The sequence below is a fragment of the Plecotus auritus genome (genome assembly GCF_963455305.1).
Source record: "Plecotus auritus genome assembly, chromosome: 2".
Lineage (NCBI taxonomy): Eukaryota > Metazoa > Chordata > Mammalia > Chiroptera > Vespertilionidae > Plecotus > Plecotus auritus.
In genome coordinates this window covers 47470767-47491960 of record NC_137771.1, presented here as the reverse complement: position 1 = coordinate 47491960, position 21194 = coordinate 47470767, and the positions used below count along the sequence as shown (strand labels likewise).

The following is a 21194-nucleotide window of genomic DNA, read 5'->3' as shown; positions in this document are numbered from 1 at the left end:
AGAACAAATGTATCAGAGCATGATACTGGTGAGAAAGTGTGTTCTTGCAAAAAAATTACTAGTTGATTAGATGCAGTACTTCTGGAAGACAGGACAATAAACAAGATTCTGTCTTTTCTTTTGAGTTCTTTGATTTTTCTAATTTATTTTACAAGGCAAAGTCCAAATGATAATATTCTCCATATATAAAGAAATGTATACAACTGACAATTTATAAGAAAATATGAGGACACAATAATATAAACCTTCTTTAAATAAATTCACCAGATACATAAATAATGAAACATACTAAAACAATTACTGAACTACATATCTATGTAAAATAAAGTTTGTACCACCAAGAGAAGAAAAGTAGGAGGAACCACATTCGACTTTTATATCAATATTTTAGGCAAATGCCAGAAATTTGGTCAAGTATACCAAAGCAAACCTTATTTGCAAAAACTATGCCCCAGATTTATTAAAAATAACATATGCAACATATAATCTTTATTTCTGAATGGGCCCTAAATAAGTCTCCTAAAATGCAGAACTTAATTTGTTTCCAGTCACCCACCTGTAAGAGTGTAAAGGAAGATACTAAAGTCCTGGATCTGTAAAGACTGGTACAAAGAGCAAAAATAAGAGCAAAATACGACACTAAAAAGTTTCTAAGTTTTAACTTTTCTGAATTATCTTCAACACATTCACACGAGAAAGTAATCAAAGAGATAAAATTCGGCTGGGTGTGTCTTTGAGAAGACACATGAACACACTTCTATGTGGATTTGGCACCTCATAAGTTAATATTGCAATTAAATGATTTCTAGTTTCTTTTCTCTTATTTTTGAAGCTTAACTTCTACTTTCTTGCATAGTATACAAAATTTTTATTTTTCCTTCATATTCTCCCTTCCTTTTTAATTTTTTCCCATTGATTTTTAGAAAGAGTAGAAGGGACGTGGGGCAGAAGGGCAGGAGAGAGAGAGAGAGAGAGAGAGAGAGAGAGAGAGAGAGAGAGAGGAGACAGAGAGAGAACCAACAATGTGTGAGAGATACAGTGATTGGTTGTCTCCTGAACATACCGAGACCAGGGCCAGGATCATTGCTACAACCCAGGTATGTGCCCTTGACTGGAAATCAAACCCACAACCCATCGGTGCTCGGGCCAACACTAACAACTGAGCAAGCAATACTGGCCAGGGCTCTTCCTTCCTTTTAAAATTGTCCGCTTATGTTTTCTTCTCTGTAAAAATGTTTCCTAGTCACATGGGAGAAAGGGAAAAGGTCTACCTCTTCCAAACATTTATCCTACAGCAAAGAAAGCACCCCATTCCTCTTACAATCCAAACCAGATCTCAAAATCACATCTGTAAAAGCCATTAGTCTCTGGTCTCTTTTGATTAAAAGGTAAGAGACTGTGTCTTCAATATAGTCCGTGTCAACCTACCACGCAAAAGAGCTTGAATTGAACAGATCCACTGATAAAAGCATCGTAAAGTTGTTTTTATTAATCTCTTGAAAACTTTAAAAACATTTTGGACTATTCCTGGTTTATTTTTTATTATTATTTTTTAAAAATATATTTTATTGATATTCTACAGAGAGGAAGGGAGAGGGATAGAGAGCCAGAAACATCGATGAGAGAGAAACATCGATCAGCTGCCTCCTGCACACCTCCCACTGGGGATGTGCCCGCAATCAAGGTACATGCCCCTGACCGGAATCGAACCCAGGACCCTTCAGTCCGCAGGCCGATGCTCCATCCACTGAGCCAAACCGGTTTCGGCTATTCCTGGTTTATTATGATAACCGTAATGCCTACATAAATTATACCATTTTAAATCTTTCCAAAGACAAAAATCACCCAAGTCCACAGCATAGGTAGTTTTAGAGGAGAGTATTTCAGTTCAATATGAGAGCCACTCAAATATACAAATGGTCTGACTTGTGATCTAGTTAATTTTCCATTATCTTGAAATATTTTAACAGAAGCTAAGTGGTCATGCACAAATATTATAACAAATGTTCTTCTACAAGATGGTAAGCTAGACTAGATAACCTCTCAGGTCCCTTTGACTCTGGGATTCATAACTTAAATGCATTTTGTGATAAATGGCTTTCCCCCTCTCATTTGTATCAAAGGCCTCAACTTAAGCTACAAAGAATTATGTATGGCCACAGGATATTACTATATAATTTTTTTGTATCAAGATTAGCAAATCAATAAGACAACTTTTCATAACTGGTCAGAGATTTAATTAAAAATTTGTCACAAAATTTTATAAAGCTCTTGGGGTGCTTTCTTTGCTGTTTATTATATTGGGATTGGGGGATAGAAATTTAAGTAAGATGGTAGCATTAATCATACATGTATATATACATATGCATTATGTATATATATATTTATGCATATATATGATTATATAATAACAGACTCTAAACTTCCTACTGCAACTGTAGAGGCTCAACAAACATATGATTAAAGAAAAAGGGGGGATAAGAAAAGAAGGGAAAAGTTCTTCAGCTGCTATCTTACATGTGTAAGGAAAGAAGTTATATATAGCACGCATTTTTGTCTAGTTAGTCTAACATATTTAATTTTATTATGATAAAGAGCTTGAAAATTTTACCAGTAGTTGTCAGTTTTCAGGATCTTTTCTAAATGGCTCACTTACCATGACCCCATTAAGACAAAATTATATGTTCTCTTTAAACCTCATTATACTTTTCTATCTTCCATTATATCACTTTTCATACAGGATTTACAATGATTAGATTAGTTGTCAGTCTCTTCTACAAAATTGTGAGATATTGAGAGAGTATCTTTCTATTATCTATATTTCTGACATTTAGCAATATTGTGTTTGGCATAGAGAAGGTGATAAATAACATTTGGATGGAGGAATGGATCAATGGATGAATGGTGTAATGAATGGATGACATGAGGTGAATAAGTGATGGATTTGCTAATACATACTTGACTATATAACAGTATAGTTTGCCCATCAACAAAAGGAATTGATTTAAAATTTACCATGACATTAAAATCTTCATTATAGACTAAAGTAGAATTAGATTTACCACTGTGATATCCACATAGGTGTAATAAATATGTGAGTGCATGCAGAATAGATACAAAACAGATATTTAAAAATATTTCTAATGATATCTTAAGAATACATACCTGGCAAAACACAGGTTTATGGGTACTGGAAAAAAACTGCAACAGCTCCTCTGAATCTCTGTAGTCAGTGGGGAGTTTATCTATACAAAGGCACTTAGAATGAATGAGCTCTGCGGCCAATAGATTAACATCCATCCATTGTGCAAAGAGAGCTGATGCCCCCAACTGTTTGCCCAATAGCTCCAATCTAGCCTTTGCAGCAAAGTCCTTTTTCATGTATTCCACAAATCCATAGCCTTTGGAATGGCCAGTGACTTCACTGTAGACCAGAAAACATCTCTCAATGTTTCCATACGCACGAACAAGTTCTTCAAACTCTTCTAATGTAAAAGAAGTGGGCAAGTTGGTGATACACAGCAAAGCGTCTGTTGGCTGGAGCTGGACTATTAAGTCTTTTCCTCGAAAAGAATATTGATGAAACATCTGAATTGCATTCTGGGCTTGTTCCCCATTCAATAAGGTAACAAATGCTGGAAGATAAATGAGTTTTCTAAGCCGGTGTTTTCAAACTTTTGTGACTATGACTAACAGTAAGAAATACATTTTATGTCTGTGACTCAGTACACACATACATATATATTTCTGAAACAAAGTATCAGGAAGTAATACTATTACCATATGCAAAGCACTCAAATATTTTCTATTTCATTGTATTCTTTAATGCTGACACCCCCCCCCCCACTAAACTAATATCATGACCAGTAATTCAAGTTAAAAATATGATGCACCCTCCCGCCCCAATCCTCTTTCAGAGACTTCAATTACTCCACTACTAAGTACTTTTGAAGTTGTCCAAGAGCCCGCTGGTACTTGGTTCATGTTTTATAGCCTTCTTCTCGCACTCTTTTCATTTTAGAGAGTTCTTATCTCCATGCATTCAAATTCAGTGATCTTTTCTTCTGCAACATCTATTCTGCTGTTAATCCCATCTACTGTACTTTTTAAAAATCTCCAACATTGTAGTTTTCATCTCTAGGAATCTGACTTGGTATTTTTCAACATCTTCCATATCTCCACTAACATATTCAACCTTTACTATAATTTCTTGTACAGATGGAACATTGTTATAAAAACTGTTTTCCGTTTTCATTAATTCTTTTGTTTAAACTCTAAGTCATTTTGATTGATTTTTCTCCTTATTATGGGTTGTATTTTCCTGCTCCTTTGCTATCTTTGGTAACTTTTTATTTCATGCCAGACACTATAAATATTACCTAGTTGGGTGCTGGATGTTTTTGTCTTTCTATAAATATTCTTAAGTTTTGTTCTAGGGTGTGGTTGAGTTACTAGGAAACAGTTTGATCCTTTTTGGTCTCACTTTTAAATTTTGTTAGGTTATGACTAGAGTTGATTTTCTTGACTCTTGAGACAAGACCCTTCTGAATACTCCTCCTGATGCACCATGAATTATGAGGATGGGAACAGCACTATTCCCGGCCCTGTGTGAGCTGTGAAGACTGTTACCACTAATCCCTTTGTCAATATTTAGTAACAATGAAATTGTACATAACATATGACCCAGTAATTTACTTGTGGAGTAATAGTTGCAATGTATATTGGAAAACAAAAATAAGGATATTCATTGCAACATATTTGAAATACTGGAAAGTTAAAGCTTCTAAATGCCTACCAGTAATAAATAGATTTATCAATGGTGATAATTCACAAGATAGAATAATATATAGTAGTTTAAATGAATGAACTAGAGCTATATGTATCAACATGGAAAGATCTGAAACCAAGGTTGAGTTTAAAAGAAAAAAATCAAGTAACTAAACGAAACATATATAATACAATTTATGTAAAGTTTTTAAAAACACGGAGAACAACACTATTAATTATACATATAATAAAATTACAGGTATTAGTCACGGTACTGTGGTAACAAATAGCTCCACAATCTCAATGGCTTAACAAAATAAAAGGGGTTTTGTTGTTGTTGATGCTGCATATCCCACACTGGAAGGAAGGAAGGAGGGTTTGCTCCTCACAGTCACTCTGGGAGCTAAGCTGGAAGAAGTACTGCAATCTTCCTCAATCTCTTACAGGGAGCGGGTGAGCAGTGAAGCACAGGCTGGCTCTAACACCTTCCACCCAGGAGGGATACGGTCATTTCCATTCGCACTCATTCACCAAAGAGCAAATCACATGTCCACTTGAGACAGAGAACTATCTCACCTCATGCCCAGAATAAAAAGAGATAAGGATCTGTGAACAGCTCTCATAACTACCACAATATAACAGCCAGGTGTAGAAAGTATGTACCAAATTCATAAATGCTTCTCCCCCAAGGAAGAAGGGAGGGAAGAAATGGAATCAGAGACAAGTAGACACTAAAAATTTGAAAATAGGAACATTATAGATAAAAATGAAATCCAAAGTCAAAAAAAAAAAGCAGAATTCTGACCCTACTACCAGATATTTTTATTCAATAGATCTACATTAGGGCTCCAATATAATATATATTGTATATATATACTATATTGTATATAGTATATATAGTATATATATATGACAAAATATTTTTAACATTAAAAAATTTTTTTATAAACATTTGCTAATTTGGGAATGGATGTGTACACAGTGGTTATATCATCCTCCATAATTTCCCTTACTGTTCATCAACTAAAAAGAGATGTTTTAGACATTTACATATCATATAATGTGACTAATCTAGTATAGTCTTTTTTTTTTAAATATACTTTATTGATATTTCACAGAGAGGAAGGGAGAGGGATAGAGAGCTAGAAACATCGATGGGAGAGAAACATCGATCAGCTGCCTCCTGCACACTCCCCACTGGGGATGTGCCCGCAACCAAGGTACATGCCCTTGACCGGAATCGAACCCAGGACCCTTCAGTCCGCAGGCCGACGCTCTATCCTCTGAGCCAAACCGGTTTCGGCTAGTATAGTCTTTTAATATTACAGATATACAACTAATACCCAGAAAAGTTAAGCAAATTTCCCAATTTGCCCAGCTAAGGTCAAATCATACAGTTTATTCAACAAGTCCAGTTTAATAAATTATTAAAACTGAAGAATACAAAGCCTATAAGGAATATTCATTATAACATTAAAACCTATAACATTAGCCCCAGCTGGTTTGGCTCAATGGATAGAGCATCAGCCTGCAGACTTTAGGGTCCCAGGTTCGAGTCCAGTCAAGGGCACATGCCTGGATTGCAGGCTCGATCCCCAGTAGGGGCATGCAGGAGACAGCTGATTCTCACTCATCATTGATGTTTCTATCTCTCTCCCTCTACCTTCCTCTCTGAAATCAATAAAAATATATTAAAACAAACAAACAAACAAAAAAACCTATTAGAACAATCATCATAAAAAGTTATAAGGCTCTAGTAACTCCATATTAATTTACGTGATTAAAATTTAGGATACTAACATTATCTTCAGAAAATAAATTTTAATTGTAACATTTACATGACTTAATGATTAAGAATTTCAGTGATTAACTTAAAAATAAAAAAATTACACATTTTTATTTTATAAGGACTATATGTATGATCAAAACGAAATTAGATGCTTAGAATTGAAATCTTACCTGTTCGCTTATTTCTGTCCACATAACAATACTTTAACTCATAGTCTTGTAATAAATCGTGAACTTCCTAAAAGTGACAAAACATGAATTCAATTAATACACAAATGCAGTTAGTAGATAATCCAACTGTATTAGCCTACCACCATTACCACTACTCTCTCCCATGTAAAACATCTTCCATGAATCTCTACTACTTATTTAAATTAAAGGCTCATCAGACACAGCCTTTACCATCAATCTTCCTCTCCAAATACACCCCAATACACCTCCACACACTCCCATATTCCTGCTCAAAGGACTGTTTACTGCCTCATGAGGATACCATGCACAGTCCTTACTCTGAATGTCTGTTTATTCTGATACCTTGACCGAGCATGGGGCAAACATCGCACTAAAGCTCCCAACCTTTACCTGAAATCACATGTATCCTCTGAAATCCCATCTCAAATGTTCTTCCAAGAATCTTTCCCCAATTCTTTTCCACAGGACATGACCTCTCCCACATCTAAACTAACAATGGTCATACTTTATTTATGCCTCTCTTATAGAAAAAATATTAAATATTTCTATTTCTATATGACATGCTTAATTTTTAACAAGTAATAAACCTGTAGATACTTGTAATCCCCGCATGGAGAATAAATAAATGTAGACTGAAAACCTAACTTACAGATCCCTGGGTATGAAAACAAAGAGGGAAATTCATAGCATTATAGGCCTAATTCAAGAAACAAGAAAAATGTCAAGTACACAACCTAACTTTACACTTAAAGGAACTTTAAAAAGAACAACAAGCAAAGTACAAAGTGAGAAGGAAGGAAGGAAGGAAATAATAATGATCAGAGCAGAAATAAACAAAATAAAATCTTAAAAAAAATACAAAAGATCAATGGAACCAAGAGCTGGTTCTTTGAAAAGATAAAAAAAGACTGACAAACCTTTAACCAGACCCATCAAGAAAAACAGAGGACCCAAATAATAAAATCAGAAATGAAAGAGGAGAAGTAACAACTGACACCAAAGAAATATAAAGGATTATATGAACATATTACAAACAACGACATGCCAAAAAATTGGACAATCTGGAAGAAATGGATAAATTCACAGAAACATACGTCTGCCAAAACTAATCAAGAAGAAACAGAAAATCTGAACAGACTGATTACAACTAATGAAATTGAAGCAGTAATGAAATAAAATTTAAAAAAACCTCCCAGCAAACCTAAGTCCTGAACTGAATGGTTTCACAGGTGAATTGTACCAAACATTCAAAGAAGAATTAACACCTATTCTTCTACAACTATTCTAAATAATAGGAGGATGGAAGACTTCTAAACTCATTTTATGGGCCAGTATTTTCCTGATTATAAAACCAGGTAAAGAAAGAAATGTATAGCCCAGTATCCCTGATGACCATAGGTGCAAAAATCCTCAACAAAACATGAGTGAACAGAGTCCAACAATACATTAAAAAGTTCATACACCATAATCAAGTGGGATCTATTCCTGGGATGCAAGGTTGGTACAATACCCGCAAATCAATTAACATTACATACCACATTAACAAAATGAAAGATAAAAATAATATGATCATATCAACAGATGCAGAAAAAGCATTTGGCAAAATCCAGCACCCTTTTATGATAAAAACTCTCAGCAAAGTGGGACTAAAAGGAACATACCTTAACATAATAAAGGCCATATATTTCAAACCCACAACCAACATCATAGATCAATGAATGGGCAGAAAATAAAAGTATTTCCCTGAAGATCAGGAACAAGACAGGGATATCCACTTTTACCACTCTTATTCAACATAGTACTGGAAATCCTAGCTACAGCAATCAGACAAGAAGTAGAGTAGGAGGGATCCAAACCAAAAAAAAAAAAAAAAGTAAAACTGTCAATATTTGCATGGCTTAATGCTGTATATAGAGAACCCTAAAGATTCCAGCAAAAAACTACTGGATCTGATAAATGAATTCAGTAAATTAGCAGGGCACAAAATCAATATTCAGAAAGCAGTTGTATTTCTATACCCTAAGAATGAACTATCCAAAAAGAAAACTAAAAAAAACTATCTCAATTACAATTGCATTAAAATAAAATAAAATAGGAGAAACCAAGATGGCGGCATAGGTAAACACCTAAACTGCTGCCTCCCACAACAATTTCAAAACTACAACTAAAAGACAAAATGGACATCATCCAGAACCACAGGAAAGCTGGCTGAGTGGAAATTCTACAACTAGAAGGAAAGAGAAAAGCACACTGAGACTCAGAGGAGCTGCAGGAGGCAGAGGTACTGAGACACGCATGCTGAGAGGACTGGCAACTGAGTGCGCGGCTGGCTTTCTCAAGCGGGAGGGAGACAAAAGCTCCTGACTGCGCTGAACTCCAGTTCCGGGCGAGACTCATTCGGGGAGAAACTGGACTGTCTGGCAGCGGGTAGAACTCAAGGGTGGCTTTCTCTCAGAGGTGCTTGCAGCGATTACCACAGGACACTGAGACACAGGGGCCTATTAGTGCAGGGCTGATGGGAAACCAATGCTGTCTGCTCTGCCCTGAGACTCCGCCCCATCCAAGCTGAGCACAGAGACTTTTGAAAGTCTTCTCCCATAAGGGTGTCTCCAGCACAGGAGTTCTCCCAGTGTAGACACAGCTGATCCTCACAGCCAATTGGCCTGGAGGTCAATTCCTCCCAGTGATACCAACAACAATCAAGGCTTAACTACAACAAGACTATGCACTCAGCCCACAAAGGGGTGCACCAAGAGTGTCCACCTCAGGTAACTGGGGAGGCTGAGCCACTGGGCCCTATAGAACACCTAGCACACAAAGCCACTCTATCAACTCAGGGAAGCAGCTAAAATGCGGAAACAAAGAAACAGATCACAAACGAAAGAAATGGAGGAAAGCAAATGACTGGATATAGAGTTCAAAACCACGGTTATAAGGTTTTTCAAGAATTTCCTAGAAAAGGCCGATAAATTTAGCGAGACCCTCGAGGATATGAAAAAGGACCAACTAGAAATTAAGCATATACTGACTGAAATAAAAAATAATATACAGAGATCTAACAGCAGACTAGAGGATTGCAAGAGTCAAGTCAAAGATTTGAAATACAAAGAAGCAAAAAACACCCAACCGGAAAAGCAAAAAGAAAAAAGAATCCAAAAATATGAAGATAGTGTAAGGAGCCTCTGGGACAACCTCAAGTGTACCAACATCCAAATTATGGAGGTGCCAGAAGAAGAGAGAGAGCAAGATGCTGAAAACCTATTTGAAGAAATAATGACCGAAAACTTCCCCCACCTGGTCAAAGAAATAGACTTACAAGTCCAGGAAGCATACAGAACCCCAAACAAAAGAAATCCAAAGAGGACCACACCAAGACACATCATAATTAAAATGCCAAGAGCAAAAGACAAAGAGAGAATATTAAAAGCAGCAAGAGAAAAACAGTTAGTTACCTACAAGGGAGTACTCATAGGACTGTCAGCTGATTTCTCAACAGAAACTATGCAGGCCAGAAGGGAGTGGCAAGAAATATTCAAAGTGATGAATAGCAAGAACCTACAACCAAGATTACTCTACCCAGCAAAGCTATCATTCAGAACTGAAGGGCAGATAAAGAGCTTCACAGATAAGAAAAAGCTAAAGGAGTTCATCACCACCAAACCAGTATTATATGAAACTAGAGGCCCGGTGCACGAAAATGCGTGCACTCGGGTGGGGGGGGGGCGGTCCCTCATCCCGGCCTGCACCCTCTCACAATCTGGGACCCCTTGGGTAGGGTCCCTAGGCCTGGCCTGAGATCAGGGCCTTTCCTTCCCCTGGCTACAGGCAGCTGGCCCCACCCCCGTTGCTGCCACTGCTTGCCATCTGTGCAGCGCTGCCCCCCCCTCCCCTGCCAATGGTGGCCTCCCTCTGCAGGCGACAGGCTGGGGTGTGATGGCTTGGCTGGCCTGCACCTCCCTCTTTCTTTGCTGGGAGGCGGGGCCAGCCCTGAAAGGGGCCGTCTGCCTACCTGATCACCCCTAACTGCTCGCCTACCTACCTGATCACCCCTAATGGCTGGTCTGCCTACCTGATCACCCCTAACCACTGGTCTGCCTACCTGATCATCCCTAACTGCTGGTCTGCCTACCTGATCACCCCAACCACTCTGCCTGCCTGCCTGATTGCCCCTAACCACTTGCTTGGGGATGGGGCCAGCCCAGTGAGGGACTGTCTGCCTATCTGATCTCCTCTAACCACTGGCCTGCTTACCTGATCACCCCTAACCACTGGTCTGCCTACCTCAGCCGTGGGCAAACTACGGCCCGCGGGCCGGATCCGGCCTGTTCGGCTGTTCTATCCGGCCCGCGGAGCCGAAAGAGCGGAGGGTTCTCTTGCTCTCCCCTCCGCTCCTTTACTTTGAATTTATATTAGTTCACACAAACATTCCATCCATGCTTTTGTTCCGGCCCTCCGGTCCAGTTTAAGAACCCATTGTGGCCTCGAGTCAAAAAGTTTGCCCACCCCTGGCCTACCTGATCACCCCTAAACCCTCTGCCTGCCTGCCTGATTGCCCCTTACGCTTGCTTGGGGGTGGGGCCAGCACTGACTTCCAGTTCGTCAGCCTCTGGTTGTTACTGGTCATTACGACCCAGGGTTTTTATATATTAGGATGCTGAAAGGTATTCTTTAAGAAGAGGAAGAAGAAGAAAAAGGTAAAGATAAAAATTATGAACAACAAATACATATCTATCAACAAGTGAATCTAAAAATCAAGTGAATAAAAAAATCTGATGAACAGAATAAACTAGTGAATATAATAGAATCAGGGGCATAGAAAGGGAGTGGACTGACAATTCTCGGGGGGAAAGGGGTGTGGGGGGTGCGGGAAGAGACTGGACAAAAATCGTACACCTATGGATGAGGACAGTGGGGGGAGGTAAGGGCAGAGGGTGGGGTGGGAACCGGGTGGAGGGGAGCTATGGGGGAAAAAAGAGGAACAATTGTAATAATCTGAACAATAAAGATTTATTAAATTAAAAATAAAATAAAATACCCAGGAATATATTTAAACAAGGAGATAAAAAATGTGTACTCGGAAAACTATAAAATACTGAAGAAGGAAACTGAAAGAGGTACAAATAAATGAAACCATATACCATGTTCACATACAGGAAGAATTAACATGGTTAAAATATCCATACTTTCTAATTCTTTACATTCAATGCAATTCCTAGCAAAATATCAATGGCATTATTTCACAGAACTAGAACAAATAATCTAAAAATTTATATGGAACCACAAAAGACCCCAAATAGCCTCAGGATATTCATTGCAGCATATTTGCCGGCAGCCAGAGGAAGCCTGGGTCCCGGGTTCCAGAGGGAAGCCGGTGCCAGCAACTGGGGGAAGGAAGGCCTACTCTTGCATGAATTTCATGCATAGGGCCTCTAATATCGTAATAAGTATGTATGGGGCCAGATGGGTTCTTGAAATATCAGGGGACCACTCTGTAAAGTACATGATTGTCTACCACTATGCTGTACATCTGAAACTGACACAGAACAATACTATCTAATAAAGAGGGAATATGCTAATTGACCCTCACGCCGTCGCAAAGATGGCAGCGCCCATAGCCAATAAGGAGGGAATATGCTGACTGCCCCACCCTCAAATATGGCGGCGCCCACAGCCAATAAGGAGGGAATATGCTAATTGACTGCCCTGCCCTCAAAGATGGCAGTGCCCACAGACAATAGGGAGGGAATATGCTAATTGACTGCCACACCCTCAAAGATGGCAGTGCCCACAGCCACAACATGGTGGCACCCAGTCCCCTCAGCCCCGCCGGGGCGGCAAGCATGTGGCAAGGCCACTCCACATGCCTGCCTCTGGAGTCCCCCAGTCCCTTCAGCCCCCCAGCCGCCCAGGGCCAGCCTAAGGGGCAGGCAAGCCTCAGATGATGGCTGCCCAGCTGACGCCCGAGGCACAAACAAGCCTCAGATGGCAGCCCCCCAGCTGCCCAGGGCTGTCCCGAGGCACAGGCAAGCCTCAGATGGAAGCTGCCCAGCCCCCCAGGGCCGCCCGAGGCACAGGTAACCAGGGCCAGCCCAGGCTTGAGCTGCCAGCAGTGGCAGCAGCAGAGGTGTGATGGGGCGTCGCCTTCCCCTGATCGCCAGGTCGCCTCCCGTCCCTGAGGCCTCCCAGACTGTGAGAGGGGGCAGGCTGGGCTGAGGGACCCCCCCTCCAGTGCACGAATTTTCATGCACTGGGCCTCTAGTAGTGAATAGAAACTGTAATTTAAAAATAACATATTCTTCATTAAGAAAAGATAACTCAATAGCACAACATATACATCTTGCCAATCAGCTAATTCAATACTTTATGGAGACAGTGACATGGTTTTGTTTGAAGGGATCCAATGTATGCTTTCAGTTGCACAGACTCTAATCTCTCATTTCACTAGTTAACAGCTGTCAAATGCCAGATAAAGAAAACATGATAGGCTCTTCACATCATCAAGTACCCGTAAACAAATGACATGCTGTGTTCCTAATTCAGCTGACAGATTTACCTGAGATCTCAAGTATTCAAAGATGCATTTCACAACTTAGAAATTTTATTTTTAAAATACCTATATTTCAATTCATGGCTTTTCTATGACTCAGATGTGGGATGTTGATTTTGCCAACTTGGAAACCTGACAAAGCTTCCTGCAAAGAAATTAAAACGATTATTTTTCTCTATGCCCTGATTATTTTGACCCAGGCAAAAGTAGGTCACACCTCAATTTGATCCCTGGAAAGGTGGCCAAAAGAAAAACTTAAAACCTGAAAGAGAGTCCTAACAACCATTTGCCAAAATTCTACCATGCTCCACAACACAAAACCAAAAGGACTAAAATTATTATCTCCCTCTACTAATGCAGCTTTATGACATTTCTATTAACTTACAAGCAAATTTTAAGGAACAAAGTAGCACCTTTAATGAAAATGCTTTGCCCTCTGATTGGCAATATCACTTACAAATATCTTACAGTTAGATGAATTCACCAAAATTGAAAGTATCAGATAGCTTTAGTAACCTATTTCCAGACCAGATTCACTATCACTCCTGGAATTAAATGTGAAATTTTGCACATATGAAAAGTCTCCTGGGCAGAGGACCAATATTTTTCAAAGCAGTTAGTCAATGACTCCCAAAAGTTAAACAACTAATGTTCCAGTTGGTCTGGACTTCTTCCTGAATGAAATCCAGCCATAGTTTTAAACCTGAATCACATTGTCTTCTAAGCCTTTCACAAAACTACTTTCATGAAAGCATTATTTTTCTTTGTAAGAAAGGGTTTCATAGATTAAAACACTTTACTCTTAAATTCCACTTTTATGGAATTAAAAAAAAAAAGAAAAAGAATCTTTGTTGGTTTTCTTTAAGTTTTGTGGGATTTCATAATATGAAAAGATGATCTGTTACAGATATTAAGTTATAAGGCATAATAATGAAATAAACACCCCGGAACTCACCACCGAACTTAACGATTAGAACATTAGCAACACGGTTCCGTCGACTTCTACATTGTTTTGCTAGTCCATTCTGCCACTTTCACCCAGGTCGGGATGGGGTCCCTCCTGTAGCTATGTATCCCCAAACAGTATGTTGTTGGTTTTACTTATTTCTCAGCTTTATAAAAATGGTATTATGCTAGTATTAATCTTTTGTGCCTTGCTTTTTATACTCAATACTAGAGGCCCAGTGCATGAAATTCATGCACGGGGGGTGGGGAGGAGAGAAGGGGGTCCCCTCAGTCCAGCCTGCACCCTCTCCAATCTGGGACCTCTTGGGGGATGTCGGACTGCTGGTTTAGGCCCGATCCTGGGGATTGGGCTTAAACCAGCAGTCGGACATCCCTCTCACAATCCAGGACCACTGGCTCCTAACTGTTCACCTGCCTGCCTGCCTGATCGCCCCTAACTGCCGCCCCTGCTGGCCTGGTCACCTCCAACTGCCCCCCCACTGGCCTGGTCACCCCTCACTGCCCCCCTCTGCCGGCCTGGTCACCCCTCACTGCCGCCCCCCCGCCGGCCTGGTCATCCCCAACTACCCCCCCTGCGGGCCTGGTCGCCCCACACAGCCTGCTGTTCGGTCATTTGGTTGCCCCTCACTAACCCCCCTGCCGACCTGGTCACCCCACGCATCCTGCTGCTCGGTCGTTTGGTCACCCCTCACTAATCCCCCTGCCGGCCTAGTTGCCCCACACAGCCTGTTCGGTCGTCCGTTTGGTTGCGATGATCACTTAAGCTTTTATATATATAGATTATGTTTTGAAAATTCACTCATGTTACACATGACAGTTCATTTATTCATTACTGCTTACTATTCCATTTTGTAACTATAGTATGATTTATGTATCCATTTTTCTATCAAAGAATATTTGATTTGTTTCTAGGTTATTATTGTTGTTTGGCTACTCACATATTTTTTAAAAACTGCTGTCACATTCTTATAAATTTTATATACGTATTTCAGAATTTCTGAAGGAATGAAATTTCTGGGCTGTACATGCAAATTTTCATCTTTATATGAAAGTGCCAACTTGTTGCTAAAATGGCTGTACCTGTTTACATTCCTATCAACAGTACATGAGAGTCCCACTAATCCAATCCCCACCATGCTTGATGCTATCAGATACTTCAATTTTGTCAATTTCATGGATATAAAATTTTTGCATTTCCTTGATTAATAAGGAAGGGCATGATAAGGAATGTCTATGATGTCCAGTTATTTAATTAAATGATAATCTAAGTACTGCTGTGAAGGCATTTGTAGATAAAGTTCATATATATAATCAGTTTATTCTAAGTAAAGACCTTAGATGATGTGGGTGGCACTCATCTAATTTGCTTAACAGCAAAAACTGAGGTTTCCTGGGAAAGAAGAAATCCTGTCTCAAGACCTGCCCGAGTTTCTAGCCTCCTGGTTTGCCGTAAGAGATTTTGGACTTGCAAGCCTTCACAGTCAGTCAGTCAGTCAATCAATTAATCAATATCTGTGTGTGTAATACAAATGCATATAAATATTATAGATAAGCTGTTTCTCTGAAGAACTCTGATGCAGCCATCTTTCTATGCTAAGTTACCATTTATTTATTTCCCTCTTGCCCCCCCTTTTTTAAAAATATATATTTTATTGATTTTTTACAGAGAGGAAGGGAAAGGGATAGTTATAAACATCGATGAGAGAGAAACCTCGATCAGCTGCCTCCTGCATGCCCCCTACTGGGGATATGCCCGCAACCAAGGTACATGCCCTTGACCGGAATCGAACCCAGGACCCTTCAGTCCGCAGGCTGATGCTCTATCCACTGAGCCAAACCGGTTAGGGCTCCCTCTCCCCCTTTTATGCCTAAGAGATTCAGATGGAGAAACCTGCTTCAGGAAGGAGAATTTAGGATGTTGTCTTAGCCTAATTTGAATTAAGTATGGCAAATAGGAGGGCTTCAGGAACGGGCCTGTTAGCTAGATACCCTGTGTCCTGTTATTTCTGAGCCTTCTAGCAAGGATTTTCCTGCCAAGCATGTTCTTCTCTTCCTCAACTACCTGAAGTCACCCACTCTCACTTCTGAAACCTAAGACTCCATACCCACTCCCTTCCTCCTTTTGTCCAAAATTGTCTTAGATGCACAATGTTGCCTCGCTGTCCTTGGGATTTTCATGCCTATGTGAATTCCCCATGCACATACACTGAGTGGCCAGATTATTATGATCTCTGAACACATAATAATCTGGCCACTCAGTGTATATCCTATCTAATAAAAGAGTAATATGCAAATTAACCCTCACTCCGCTACACCCACCAGCCACACCCACCAGCCATGCCCACCAGCCAATCAGAGCAAATATGCAAATAAAACACAACCAAGATGGCTAGGCCACAGAGAGCAGGAGGGAGGCTTGGGTTTCCCTGGCAATGGAGGAAGCCAAGCTTTCCCCCTGCCCTTGCCGGCCTAGGCCTCCACTCAAGGCTACAAAGTTTCAATGATAGAAGATACATAAAACAAAACAGAAATGGCGGCAGCCACGGAGCTGGAAAGAGCAGGAGGCTAGGGTTGCCCGCGGCGATGGAGGAAGCCAAGCTTTCCACACACCCTGGCCCGCCCAGGCCTCCGCTTAAGGCTACAAAGTTTCAATTATAGAAGATACATAAATCCCCCCAAAAAAGGCTGCCACCACGGAGCAAGCGGAAGGCTTGGCTCTGTTTCAGGCTACAAAGTTTCAATTGTAGAAGATAAATAAACCTCAGATACCAGGGCCTCCGCTTGGGTGGTCAGGGGGGCGTGGCCGGCCTGCAAACCACCACAGGCCCCTCGACCAGGCCGCCCCACGCCCCAAGGGAACCCCCACCCTGATCCGGGACACCCTTCAGGGCAAACCAGCTGGCCCCCACCCATGCACCAGGCCTCTATCCTAGCTAATAAAAGAGTAATATGCAGATTGACCATCACTCCAACACACAAGATGGCTGCCCCCATGTGGTCAAAGATCCTGCCCCCATGTGGACACAAGATGGCCTCCATAAGATGGCCAGCAAGGAAGGGCAGTTGGGAGGAACCAGGCCTGCAGGGAAAAGCAGTTAGGAGGGACCCAGGCCTGCAGGGGAGGGCAGTTAGGGGTGACCAGGCTGGCAGGGGAGCAGTTAGGCATCAATCAGGCTAGCAGGGGAGTGGTTAGGGGGTGATCAGGCTGGCAGGCAGAAGCGGTTAGGAGCAATCAGGAAAGTATGCAGGCGAGCAGTTGGGAGCCAGCAGTCCTGGATTGTGAGGCCCAGTGGGATCGGGCCTAAACGGGCAGTCGGACATCCCTCGAGGGGTCCCAGATTGGAGAGGGTGCATGCTGGGCTGAGGGACACACACACCCCCCATGCACGAATTTCGTGTACTGGGCCTCTAGTCCTATATAATAAAAGGCTAATATGCAAATTGTCCCCTCGACCAGGAGTTCGACCAGCAGGCAGGCTGGCCAACCACCCATGTCCCCTCCCCCTGGGGGACCCAGGCTGGCTGGACCCCACCCATGCATGAATTCATGCACTGGGCCTCTAATATACACTGAGTGGCCAGATCATTATGCGTTTAGAGATCATAATAATCTGGCCACTCAGTGTATATTAATTTTATTTTCTCCTGTTAATCTGTCTGTTAATTTGATTATTAGCCCAGCTAGAATAACTTAGAAGGTGGGAGAAAAAGTATTAATATTTTTAGCCCCCACAATATGTCCGCTTTTGGTTTTTCTAGATACGCTAAGTTTGAGGAAGTTCTATTCCTGTGTGCTGTACGTTTTTATTATGAATAGGGGTTAAATTTATCAAACACTTTTTCTGCATCTATGGAGATGACTTCAGGCCCACCTTCATTCCAGTGATCTCCATATTCTTATTTCCACCTCCAACTTCTCTCTGAGGCTCCAAACCTGTACGTGCTATTGCTTGCTTGGAACTGCATCTGGAAATTCCAACACCAGATAATACTTTTGGGGGATCCCACAAAGGGCCTAGCATAAAATACTTTTCATGATGTTAGCTGAGTAAATGTAGTGTCAGATTTAACTTGGCTAAATTTTAACAGCTTTTGGTACAGCTGTTTTGCTGGAAAGTTCATTTGAATACCAACTTTTTGGCAGGGGAACATTCTTGGACGAAAAAAATTAATAAACTTTCAGCTCTTTTATTAGCTAGCAGTATAATAATAATAATTTACTGAGTGCTTACTTTATCCCAGGCACTTTATATACATTACCCCATTTAATCCTAACAGCCTGAGGAGCTGAATTTTAAAGCAAAACTTGAATATCCAGATTTTAAAGTTGAGGACGTTGAGGTCTAGAAAAGTTATGTGACTTGCACAGTGTGTGATGGCTCTGGGATTCAAAGGCCAATCAACAGACTCTAGAGCAAACACAAGGAAGCGTCACCGCAACAAAAACAAAATCTATGAAACATTTCATGTCCATCACATTCCTAAAACTCACTGCATCACTGACTTCCTAACCTTAGAATGGGGATCAGAGAAAAAAAAAAAACATTTTGGGAGATAAAAACAAAAGCAACATATCATCATTTTTGACAACTAGAAATCTGATTGCATCATTCCCTTATTTATTTCAGTGAACCCTCGTTTCCCCTAAAATGAAATCCAAAATGCCTAATATGGTTTATAAACTTACAATCATTTAGTCCAGCCTCCTGTGCCAGCCTTGTATCAAATCATTATGTCTCAGACTCTATGCCACAGCCACAATGAATGAGTGGGGCCATGCTTTCTTCCGACTTTAGGATCCAGTCTGTCTTGTTACTACTGCCACAAATAGTCCATACTTCTCTCTTTCCCTCCTTCCGCCAGCTCCCTTCTCTCCCTGGGACTCAGCTTATGTGAGTTTCTCTAAGGAGTCTTTCTGAATCTCTCAGATATGGATTAGATATGTTTCCTTTGTGCTTCAACAGCATTTTTTCCTCTCCCCCTCACAATATTTATAGCACCTATGAACCATATTTTAACTGCTTACGTATTTGCTATTTCCATTAGATTGTAGGCTTAGCAACAGCAAATAGCACACGCGTGCTTTGTTCATAAACAAGTCTCCCATATCTAGCACAATTACTAGTGAAAAGCAGACCTTCGATATTTGTTAAATGCATGAATGTTTGTTTCCACAGATTGCCTTTTTCAACTCCAACGCAGTGTTATTTCTTCTGAGATTCTTGTTTAAAGTGCTGAAAATATACTTCTTTAACCTGACCTAATACATAGCTCATTTTTTAAAAAGAAAATATTTTTAAATTAATTAATATTATAAACCTAGCAACAAGAGGCTCTCCTTGAGCACCTTTTGTTTGCAGATGTCCCAAGGAAGAGCACTTTAATCTCCAGGAGATACATTTAGATAATCGTGCCTCCCAAAGAATAACCATATGTAAATCACAATCTCATCTTCTCCGATGCACAAAATGTTTTGTTTTTCCCTTCAAATATCATCTGGCTGTACTATGTTATTAGTTTTCTATTCCTGTGCAACAAATTACCACAAATTAAACTTAAATGGGTGCTTAAAACAACACCTATTTATTATCACTCAGCTCTGAAGGTCAAAAGTCCAGGCAGGCTCACATGGGTCCTCTTCTTAGGGTCTCTCAAAGCCGAAATCAAGGTGGTAGGCAGGCTGCACCCTTTTTCTAGAGGCTTGAAGGAAAACTACATTTCCTCTCATTAAGGTATTATGCAAAATTCCTTGTGGTTGTGGGACTGAAGTTCCTGTTTTCTTGCTGCCTGTCAGCTGGGGACCACTCTCTTAGCTCATAGAGACTGCCCTAAAGTCTCTGTATGTAGCCCACTTTATCTTCAAACCCAGTAACAGTGCATCAAAGCCTTCTTGCGATTCAAACCATTTGATTTCTCCTTTTACTGTTAGCCTGAGAAAACTCGCTGCTTTTAAATGGCTAGTAAGATTAGAATGGGCCCACCCAGAGAATCTAGCTTTTGTAAGTCAACTGATTAGTACCCTTAATTATATCTGCAAAAAAACCTTTTTACCAGGTAACATAACAATTACATACATGAGACCCTGTCACACTCACAATCCCATGGATTAGAAATCGTGAGGTCATTTTTAAAATTCTGCATACCACAATTATCACTAATAGATATAATTTACTGCACACTTACACACACTTTACACGAAATAACTTATTTAATATGTCAGCTTTCAGAACTCAAGCAAAGTGAAAGGACACCCACACAGGAGACAAACCCAGCACAGAGTGTCAGAGCACAGGCGATGTGAGGGCCTTCTGGCCAGGGGAGCAGCTCAGTTCAGGAGGATGAAGCCTCTGTTGCATGAGGTGGGCATGTACATGGGGGAGGGAGGGAGCAGCCATCTGCAGTGGTGATGGGAGATTTCTTACATAAAGAGGGATTTTCAAATAAGTAGATATACTAAGGATAACAAATACCAGGTCATTCTCTGTCAGAAAAAGGAGTAACAAATACGGAATGGGAGAAAACTAGAATGCACTCTATAGTGTTAGATTGCAACTTGCTGTATCAATGTGAACTCGTTATTTAGATAGATAGATGACAGATAGATGATAGATAGATAGATAGATAGATAGATAGATAGATAGATGTGTATATATATTTATGTATTTTCTAGTACTGTCTACTAAGAGGACCTAAAAGCAGTGACATCTCAATGGCAACAAGTATGTAGATTCTGGCTTCTTAATAGTGTTTTCCTCTGAAAGAAAGTAGGCACTATATTAGTCAGCTCAAGCAGCCATAACAAAATACCATGGATTGGGTGGCGTAAATAACAAACTTATTTTCTCACAGTTCTGTAAGCTAGAATTCCAAGATCACAGTTCTAGTTGATTTGGTTTCTGGTGAGCTCTCCCTTCCTGGCTTGTAGACAGCCACC

At 40.5% G+C, this 21194-nt stretch overlaps 1 protein-coding gene across 6 annotated transcripts in view; it reads right to left on the bottom strand.

The window, feature by feature from the left end:
• Positions 1-21194, bottom strand: part of RAVER2 (ribonucleoprotein, PTB binding 2) — a 105614-nt gene that overhangs the window by 69075 nt on the left and 15345 nt on the right. For all 6 annotated transcript variants that reach the window (XM_080656384.1, XM_080656380.1, XM_080656379.1 and 3 more), the window contains exons 2-3: positions 6727-6793; positions 3166-3635 (exon numbers count right to left, since the gene is read on the bottom strand). In XM_080656384.1, the coding sequence (XP_080512510.1) occupies positions 3166-3635; positions 6727-6793 (537 nt within the window). The remainder of the gene's footprint in view (positions 1-3165; positions 3636-6726; positions 6794-21194) is intronic.